The sequence below is a fragment of the Echinops telfairi genome, unplaced genomic scaffold (genome assembly GCF_000313985.2).
Source record: "Echinops telfairi isolate 266 unplaced genomic scaffold, ASM31398v2 ScPeMD7_44;HRSCAF=162, whole genome shotgun sequence".
Taxonomy (NCBI): Eukaryota; Metazoa; Chordata; class Mammalia; order Afrosoricida; family Tenrecidae; genus Echinops; species Echinops telfairi.
Window position 1 is genome coordinate 8236076 of NW_022103942.1, and position 11093 is coordinate 8247168.

Below are 11093 nucleotides of genomic sequence, written 5' to 3' on the forward strand. Positions count from 1 at the left end.
AATGCCAGATTATTAGAACAAAGTGTTCTTGTGTTGAGGAAGTACTTGAGTCCAGGCCCATTGCCCATCTGCTACCTTAATTCTTAACATATAGATAGATATAAGTACATAGATATATTCCCCTTTTATATGTAAAAATATTTACATATATACATGCCTGCATTTAGACCATGAATGGCCTTTGCCTCCTGGTTCTTTCCTCTATTTCTTTTTACTTTTCTCTTGTCCTACCATCATGTTCATCCTTCATTCTGGTTTAGTAATTCCTTGCTGCTACATTCTCCTTGATTAAGCCCCACTAGGCATCCTACAACCCTCTCTCCATTGATTTTAGTTCACTTGTAGTTTCCTTGTCCCTGGGTTGGTTTCCCATCCCCCCTTCCTTTGTCCCACCTCCCCTTTTCCTGTATCCCTGCCCCCCCAGTTCCCCCCCCAAACATCGGTTCCATTCTTTTTGTCTTCAAATTGTTTATCCCGCTTATCTTCTCTAGATAGACATGGAGAGACATTAATAAGTGCAAACACCAGGCAAAGCCAAACAAGGAAGTCAAACAAAAAAATAAAAATAAAATAACAACAAAAAGAAAACCACTGACAAAAATGGAAAAGTCTATAAATAGCTCAAGGTCTGTTTGTTGGTCTTCATGAGTCTTTTTCACCTGGAGGGTTTCATCCCTTTGCTCCCCTTGCTGCTCTGTTACATGTCCTTAATGTTTCACCCCAGTGTGGTGGATTCAGTTTGGGCACAATTCCTGCACTGTGTCTCCAGTGTTGTCCCCCATAGTGCTATGGTTCAGTGAGGGACGTCCTGTCCTGTCTCGTGGTAGGGCCAGCCCTATGGTTTTCTCTGTGCATTGTCTGCTCTGAGCAGGTATATCGTCCTCAAGGCTTGGTGGGCCAGGTTGTGTTCCCCTCCATCTCCATACCTCTTTGTTTCTCCTATGTACTCTAATCAGATGTGCCCCTCTCCCCAAGCCTTAGCTTCTGTGCTGTCCTCTTAAGTGCATTATATGGGGGGGGGAGCGGTCCACATAGTTGAGCTTGGGGCTGGTATAGATGCCTTGTGCCCAATGCAGCACAGCAGCTGGTGGGGGGAAGTTCCCTCAGCCCTGTGTAGGGCCCCATGACAGGTAGGGTATACCCCAGCCACACTAAGGACAGGCAGGACCTCCCCAGCTGCGTGTAGTGCCACTGAGGGAGGACAGTAGCGTTCCCCCTCCCCCCGTTGGACTTTCGGAGTTGCTTTAGCTTTTGCCAAGACTGCTTGATGCCCTAGTAGCTCAAAGACATTTTTTTTTTTGTTCCTGGACAACTCGAATTGAATTAAATTAAATTGGCCCAGCACAATAGGCCTAGAGCATTTCAGTGCATTCTCGGTTCAATTTGTGAGTGAAATTTTTTTTAAAAGGTGGGGTCTGGGCCAGACCCTAGTACCCTGATTCTAATTTTAGGACTTGGCCTTCCAGTCTCATTCTCCATACCTCTTAATTTTCTGGTCTGGCAGCACTAGCTCCGGGTGGGTAAATCAACTTGGACGCCATCTTCTCTTTCTCCTTGATGTATCAATTTTTAATGTTTTGTGGAATGCTATTGGTTAGGATTTTCTGAAAAATTATGCACATATATTTATAAGGGTTATTGGCCTATACTTTATTATATAAATATATAATTAATTTTAATTGATCTTCCTAATTTTATTGCATTGTAGTATCTCAATGTTTTTAAACGTATTGATGCTTGCTTTTGTCCTAATATGTGCTCTATTCTGGATACATTCTATGTAAATTGGAAAAGAATATATAATGTGCTGTTATTGAGTTAAGTGTTGTGTACATGTCTAAGATATCAAGCTGTGTAATTGTGTATCTTTGATTTTCTTTCTAGTTGATCTGTCCTTCTTAAAGACCATTGCATTGAAGTTATCTACTATTATTGTACTGTTGTCTATTTCTTTCTTCAATTCTATAAGAGGTTGATTAATGTATATTTAGTATCTTCCATTGGATCCATAAATGTTTAGTAAGGTTGCATCCTATTTTTCAAGTATGGCTTTCATCACTATATAATGAATGCCTAGCTTTGCCTCTCATGATGGCTTATATTTGATGTCTACTTTATCAGAAATTAATATTGATATGACTGCTTTAGTTTGACTACTGTATGATTGAAATATGTATATTTCCATCATTTGATTTTTTAGTATGTTTGTGTCCTTGTGGCTAAGCTGTGTTTCTTGTAAACAGTATATTCATAATTCTTACTTTCTTATTCAGTCTACTAGTCTCTCATACATGGGGAGTTTAATCCACTTCCATTTAATGTCACAATTAATAGGTATGATTTTATTGGTGTTAGTTTTTATTATGTTATTGGTTTCTTTCTTCATTGTCATTTTCTGTGCTTATTTCATTTTGTTTGTGGCTTTTCTTGTATTTTTTGTTGTTGCTGTTGTTTTAGATTTTATCTCCTTGCTGTTTAGTGGGTTTTTAATGGTTTTCCTCTTTTCATTTTGCTGAGGTTTTACATTTTTATTTTTTTCCTCCTTTTATTTTACTGAGATTTTATGCATTAGGCCGAGGTTCACAAGATGAGCAGTTTGAAACCACAAGAACTTCCATGGAAGAAAGACATGGCTTTGGTGGTAGTCAACTAATCTGGTGTCAATTTAAGGATTAAGAGTGTAGGGGTGGAGTCTAGGCTGTCAATCTGGAGGTAGCCAATGAGATTTCTGTGTGGGCATGACCTTTTCCTGAGAATTCTGGGAAATCTGGGACTTCCTCCTTGGAGGCAGAAGACACAGCTCTCTCTCTACCAGTTCCTGGGAGACATTGCAGAAGACAAACCACATGGACACAAACAGACCTCTAAAGTAGGAGAAGCCACAGAGAGACCCCTGCCAGCACTGACATGCTTATAACAAAACTGGACCCAAAGACTTTCTACCCACTGGCTTGTGATCATGTACATTCTGTGTCATTGCATGTGTTTCGTGAGTCTGAAGGGAACTTCATAGATTGGTACCAGACATATGGGCTAATATCAGACTTATTGACTTGATCTGGACTAGGCTGAGATGTTTCCTCAATGTTCAATTCCTCTTGTATATAAACCTTTCCCTTATATACATATGCATGTTTTTGAATTTGCTTTTCTAGTCTACCCAGACTAACACATTATGGTGCCTTGGGAGTGAGGTACTGGAGAAACAAATCATAAAGATGGAAAGTAAATGTTTGTTTGACTTCTGCCTCATAGTAGTGCTCTTTCTTTAGCTATCCAGAAGTCAGATATATCCATGCAGTTTACTGGGCTGCTTTCTAGAAAGAATTTGGGAAGTTAAACCTTAGATTATTTTGTTTGGTTGTACTCTTTGGTTATTCTTAGGTGAAATGGTAAAAATGAATATTGTTAATGTATATTTTGAGCTCAGGGGTACAAATCACCATTTGAATTTCTCAGAAACCATGCTGCTGACAGGAAAATGGCTGACAGAAGGTCAAAATGGATGACAGAAAGCATGGTACTGTTTTGATGCCTTCAGATACCTAATCCCATATTTTAGTATAAATAGTATAGCTTAGATAAGGATTTAGATAAACTAAATAAGGATTGAACTTGACTGTTTTAAGAATTGAGCTTAGTATCTGATTCTATGTTGTTTATACTGATTTCTTATGCTTATTATTGTAGTTATAAGGATGTATAGAAATGATTTTGTGGAAGTATGAAAATAGAGCTTGTAAGCCCACTTGCCTCAAGCCCTTAATTGGATCATTAGATGGGTTTAGATCACACTAGCAGAGAAGTCTCTGAAAAGATAAGCCGCACCCAATACTTTAGAGTACTCAGGACATTTGCATTCCAAGAGACTTGCCTGGGGGTAAGCTTGACAGATTGAAGAAAAAAAGGGAACAGTGGATTTGAAGTTTGAACTCTAGTGTTCTTTGTCAGAAGCTGGAAAAAAATCTGGAACCATGAAGAAACTCTCCTTTCTGGGACTGAACATTAAAGGGAGTCTGTGGGCAGGCTGGGATGCTTGCTAGGTGACCACCTGGATCTACTTGTTGAGTGGAAGTGGGAGAAATACAGCAATATAGAGACGGGTTGAGTCTAACCACTGACACCCATGGAATTGGTTCACAGGAACTAAAGAAGACTAGAGTGGGTTGACTCATATGAAATTCATGACCTAGCACAAGGGGGTTGTTGAGTATTTATGATGGACACCCTGGTGAGGCTAAGAAAGGCAGCCCACTTTAAGTTGACCTGGGTTAATGTAAGTGGACAATATAAAAATTGGATACCCAAAATGGGAGAATAAAGGCATAAAGTGGTTGGCTTAAAAACTATCATAAGTGGGGGAATATATATTCATAGGATTATAAGATTAAGGTTTAGGTGTTACTTAAGTGCAAATCAAATTCTCTCAGAATTGAGAAAGTGTATATCACCTGAATGATAATAACCAGAGACTCCAATACTCCACTCTAAAGACGGATGATCAAGAAAAAAACTCAATAAAGACACTAAAAATCTCAATAATATAATCAACAAAATCGGCCTCATGGACATATATACACAGCTCTAAATACCCCCAACCCCCCCACAAAAAAAACCAAAACAGCCACAGTATAAGTTTTTCTCCAGCACACATCAAACATTCTCAAGAATGGACCCATATTAGGCCACAACGTACGCCTCAACAGATTTTTAAAAATTAGGATCCTACAACCTATCTTCTCAGACCACAATGCTACAAAATTAGACATCAGCATTAAAATAAACAGGAAGATAAAGAAAAACATATGGAGCTTGAATAATATAATACTCAAGAGTGATTTGGTAATAAGGCAAATAAAAGAGGAAACAAAAGCATTCCTTGAGACAAAAGAGAGTGATAACACAACATATCATAGCAGTCAACAACACATGGAAAACAGAGGAGAAATTTAAAATCAACACCCTAACACCACACCTTCAAGAAGTGGCCGAAGGATAACATAAACCCTCCAATAAAAGAAGGAAAGAAATCATAAGGATCAAAGAAGAAACATTATGGAAAACAAAAATGGAAAATATCAATAAGACAAAAAACTGGTTCTTTGAAAGGATTAACAAAATAGTTAGATGACTGGCAAATTTAACAAAGGTGTGGGGGGGGGGGCTGGAGACAAGATAAAAATACCCAGAATAAGAGATGGAAAAGATGTCATTACAACAGATCCAAAGGAAATAAGAATAACAAACTACTACCAAAATCTGTATTCAAATAATTCAACAATCTAAAAGAAATGGTCAGGTACACCCGAATTAATACAGACAGATATTGCAAAACTCAACACACCCATAACAAAAGAAATAGAGCAGGTCATTAAGAAACTACAAGCCAAGAAAAGTCCAGAATCAGATGGCTTCACAGGGGAATTCTACCAAGTATTCACAGAAGATCTGACACCAATACTACACAAACTATTGCAGAATGTAAAAAGAAGACAACAAACTTCCAAAACTCCTTCTATGAAACCAACATAACACTGAAACCGCAAACTAGTCAAAGATCCCACAAAGGTATAAAATTTTAGATCAGTAACCCGTGTGAACATAGATGCAAAATTCCTCAACAAAATTCTGGCCAGTAGAATCCAACATCATTAAAAAAAAAAAATCACCATGACCAAGTTTGTTAAAGCCTCAAAAAATAATCAATGTTATCCACCACATAAACAGGGCAAAGAATAAAAATCACATGATCATATCAATAGATACAGAAAGGTATTTGAGAATATACAACAACCATTTTTGATCAAAACACGCCACAAAATAGAAGTAGAAGGGAAATTTCTCAATATAATAAAAGCCATATGCAAAAAATCAACAGCCAACATCACGCTCCATGGGGAAAAACTTGAAACCCTTCCACTTTTAACATGGTCCAGACCAGGATGTACCTTTTCTTCACCTTAGTGGAAGCCTTATCGAGAGCCATCAGACAAGAAAACCCAGGAAAGACCTCAAGGGATCAACCCGCCCAGCTGTCTGCACGCATGCGTGAGCTCAGGGGCACGCGGGACCACGCCTCCTCGTAGCGTGAGCGAGGACAAGCTGGAGGATTTTCGAAAGGCTGTGGCCACAGCGGGCTGCCGTAGCAGAGCGCGCACTCCAGCTGCGTCAGTCGACGTGACAGTTGGAACGCGTAGAAGCTTTGCGTCAACGGTCACAGAAGCTTCAACGTCAACGGTGACAGAAGCTTCCACGTCACAAAGGTATCGAAGACTCACTGGTTCCAGAGGCCTCAGCGGCAGTTGTCCATAAAGAATGTGTCTTTCTTATTGATCTCAGGACAGATAAGTGACTGTCTTATTGATCTCAGGACAGTCACAGTGGCCGCGGTGACAGTGGTTGGCGGCCCCAGTGACGACAGAGCACCTTTGATCCAGGACCGGCATCTGAAGTGAACTCGACCCACAAAATGAGCCATCACGGTTCTCCAGCATCAGCTGTTGATGCTCCTGTGACTCACGCAGGCACACCCCAATCCAACGGTTTCTTGGTGAGTCTTTTTGAGTGCCCCGTCTGCTATGACTCTGTATTACCACCCATTCTTCAGTGCAAGAACGGACATCTTGTTTGTAACAACTGCCATCCAAAGCTCAAATATTGTCCAACTTGCCGCGTCCTATTGGGGTCCATTCGTAACCTGGCTCTGGAAAAACTCGCCAATTTAGTGCAGTTCCCTTGTAAATATGCCCCTTGGGGATGTGAAAGAATTCTTGCGCACACGGAAAAAACAGACCACCAAGTGAACTGTGAATTTAGGCTTTATTCCTGTCCATTCCCGGGTGTTTCTTGTAAGTGGATGGGCCTGATGAATGCTGCTGTGCCCCATCTGATGGATCAGCATAGGATCATTACAACCCAACAGGGAGAGCACACGATTTTCTTTGCTTCAGACATTCTTCATCCTGGTGATTTTGACTGGGTGATGATACAGTGCTGTTTTGGCTTCAACTTCATGGTCATATTGCAGAAAATGGACAGATATGGCGATCAGAAGTTCTATGTAATTGTAAAGTTGATAGGAACGTACCAGCAAGCTCAAAATTTCGTTTATAAACTTGAGCTGCATTGTCCTAGGCTGAATGTGACTTGGGAAGCCACTCCTAGGTCTCTTCAGGAGGGAATTGAAACAGCCATTATGCGTAGGGAGTGCCTAATGTTTAATACCAACGTTGCAAAGCTGTTTGCAAAAGATGGCAACTTTAGCATGAATGTCAATATTTCCAGGTGTTAAAATGGCAATAAAACATGCGCTAGCCAGTGTTTAAAACCATTGTATTCAGTTTTGACAGAGAAAAATGTAGCTAGTAGTCTGCCATCCTGAAATTCTTTTGGTAGTTGGAAGCTACATATATGAAGGTAAATACAAGGAATGTTGTTAATACAGGAAAAACTTGCATGTAGTAATGCTAATATAACTTAAACTATGTCCAACAGTAAACTACTGAAAGATGATGTATATATACATATATATTTCCAAGTTGATCAACGTTTGTATTAAAAAATGTATTTGATGCATGCATGTTATATGTATGTTTTTTTCCCCTTTCCTTTTAACTGACAAGCCATGCGAAGAGTATATGGACCACTGCTTTTGAGCACTTTTAGAGTCAATACATAGTGCTGCTGTGTTTTATTTATGGGGGGAGTGTGTGCGTGTTTGTTATCCATTTTAGTTTTTCATAAATAAACAAACTTGACTTTTTGTAATTTGTTTTCTTTTTAAAAGCAATTCATACACATATCATACCATTCAATATTTAAATAATATCAAGAAGAGTTGTACAATCATTATAACAATCAATTTTAGAACATTTTCTTCTTTGTACACATTGTTATTAGTATAGTTTTTTAATTGTGGCATGAATATACACAAAAAAATATTCTCTCCAATTCAACAATTTGAATATGTATAATTCAGTGCCATTGATTATACTATTAGAGTTGTGCAACTATTATTGATATCCTTTCCTAAATTATTCTACCACCATTAACATAAACTCAATGCCCCCTAAACAAAAACACTTCCTCCTTCACCCAGGGTAACCATTGATTAACTTTGGTTTCTCTTTTTTTAGTAGTTCAGTTGATATAATATTCTCTATTGTACACTTCCATAGTTAAGTCTCTTTTAAAAAGAATTGTATGTACATCATCGCAATCAGTTCTAGTGCTCCCTTCCTGTACCTCATTCACTGTTTGTTCCTCAATTCCCCTCCTCCTCCCCAATCTCTGTTGCAATAAACCATTGTATCTGTTATTGTCTCTATACATCCACTCCTTCTGTGCTATATAAAATGGGAAACTAACAGAAACAAAAACAACAAAAAAAGAAACAAACAAGAAATAATAATATAAAGATGAAAATCATACCAATGTGAATTGGGCGGGGGGTGGGGGGGTGGCGTGGAGAGGAGACCCAAAGCCCATCTGTAGACAATTGGACATCCCCTTACAGAAGGGTCACAAGAAAGAGATGAGCCAGTCAGGGTGCAGTATAGCACCGATGAAACATAAAACATTCCTCTAGTTCTTTATTCTTTCCTCCCCCGCCACTATCATGACCTCATTTCTACCTTACAAATCAGACTAGACCAGAACATGTACACTTCTACGGATAAGCGCTCGTAACACAGGGAATCCAGGATAGATAATCCCCTCAGGACCAACAAGGAAAATGAAATAACAGGAGGATAAGGATAAGGGGAAGGTGGGGGGAGACAAGGATTGACATATAACCACCTCTCAGGGCGATGAACAACAGAAATGTGGGTGAAGGGTGACAGAGGACGATGTAAGATATGAAAATAATAATCTATAATTTATCAAGGGTTCATGGGGGAGGGAGGGAGAAAATGAGCTGATGTCAAGAGCTCAAATAGAAAGAAAATGCTTTGAAAATGATGATGGCAACATATGTACAAATGTGCTTGGCACAATGGATGAATGTATGCATTGCGATAAGAGATGGAAGAGCCCCCCCACAAAAGTATTTAATTAAAAAAAAGTAAGATAGAAAAGATCACCAGCATTATTTATAAAAGCAAGAAATATTTGAACTTAGAGCAGTGTTCCTCAAGCTTCCTAATGCCGCGACCCTTTAGTACAGTTCCTCATGTGGTGGTGACCCCCCAACCATAAAATTACTTCATTGCGTGTATGGATTGTGATAAGAGTGTGAAAGCCCCTAATAAAACGATTTAATACATTATTTCGTTGCTACATAGCATTGCTTCAGATCAAGGAACTCACTTCACAGCAAATGCAGTGTGGCAGTGGGCCCATTCCCATGGAATCCACTGGTCTTATCATGTTCCTCATCATCCTGAAGCTTCTGGCTTGATAAAACGATGGAATGGGCTCCTAAAGACAAAATTACGGTGCCAACTAGGTGGCAACAACTTGCGGGCCTGGAGCAATGTTCTCCAGGAAGCTGTATACACTCTAAACCAGCGGCCAATATATGGTGCTGTGTCTCCAGTAGTCAGAATTCATGGGTCCAGGAACCAAAGGGTGGAAGCTGGAGTGGCACCACTCACTATTACTCCTAATGATCCACTTGCAGCATTTTTGCTTCCTGTCCCAGCAACCCTGTGTTCCTCAGGCCTGGAGGTCCTGGTCCCGAAGGAAGGAACTCTCCCACCTGGAAACACAGCACGGATCCCACTGAACTGGCAGCTGAGAATGCCCCCTGGCCACTTTGGGCTTCTCATGCCTTTGGATCAACAGGTCAGGAAGGGTGTGACTGTACTAAGTGGTGTGATTAATCCTGATTACCAAGGAGAAATTGGACTGGTGTTACATAATGGAGGTAAAGAAGAATATGTCTGGAATCCAGGAGATCCCATAGGCCGACCCTTAGTGCTACCATGCCCTGTGATTAAAATAAATGGTAAATTACAGCAACCCAATCCTGACAGGACTTATAATGACCCAGACCCCTCAGGAATGAAGGTCTGGGTCACCCCACCAGGTAAAAAACCACAGCCAGCTGAGGTGCTTGCTGAGGGCAAAGGTAATACAGAATAGGTAGTAGAAGAAGGTAGTACTGCCTATCAATTGCAACCATGTGATCAATTGCAAAAGCGAGGTTTGTAATTGTCAATGTATTTTCTTTTTATGTGCTTATTGCATATCTTTCCTTTGTTCAGGCATGATATATCAGATAAAATTGGACTCAAGTGTGTTTTCATTTATATGTATGATAGATGATTGATGATAAGTATAAGTGTGATTTCATTAATCTCTGGAAATTATATAAGTATATATGACTAAAGAATTGTGTACAGGTGCCAGGTTGGCACGGGGTGGATTGAGATAGTTTATTGTGCCAGCCTGGCCGATAAACACAAGTGGGATTAATTGAAGGGCGGAGAGATAAATGGCTCCGTGAGCCTCGCCTTTCTTGTCTCTTGTTCTTTGATTATTAGACCAGTGTGCGGCTGCCTTGCTTTTCTGTGCCTCAATTTACAGGCTACACTACCTGTGGGACGCCTAGCCTGTGGACTGAGTCGCTGTAAGTTGAGGTCCCTTTAAGACCACATGATTGAAATTTACATCTCTGGAACTGGGGACTGGCAGTTGGTGACCTGGCTGACAGTTGGTGACCTGCCTTGCTATTTGCTGCTGTGCTGATATAGCCTAGCTCTCTCTACAGAAGAAGACCTGGCAGCCCTTAAGACTTGAAGGACTGCTAGAGTCTCACAACTCTCACAGGAGTGAGTTGCACTGAGCCATTTGAACTGCTTTATAATTTAACTGTTCATTTCTTATATATCTATCTATCTGTATATAATTTAACAGTTCATTTCTTGTGTTATATATATCTAACTATCTTTATAAATAAATATATAAAATTATCAGCAATCTGGTTTCATCTCTCTAGAGAACCCTGTCTAACACACTACTTCTGAACTGTAAATTTTCTACTGTTATAAATCATAATATAAATATCTGATATGCAGGATGTATTTTCATTGTTATAAATGGAACATAATGAAAGCATAGTGATTAATTACAAAAACTATATGTAATTT

General features: G+C 39.6%; 1 protein-coding gene across 1 annotated transcript; it reads left to right on the forward strand.

Annotated features, from left to right (window-relative positions):
- The first annotated feature begins 6469 nt into the window (after nucleotides 1-6469).
- Nucleotides 6470-7291, forward strand: LOC101649850 (E3 ubiquitin-protein ligase SIAH1-like). The gene has a single exon (XM_004711211.1). It carries the CDS (start codon nucleotides 6470-6472, stop codon nucleotides 7289-7291), a length of 822 nt encoding a protein of 273 aa, XP_004711268.1.
- The last annotated feature ends 3802 nt before the right edge of the window (nucleotides 7292-11093 follow it).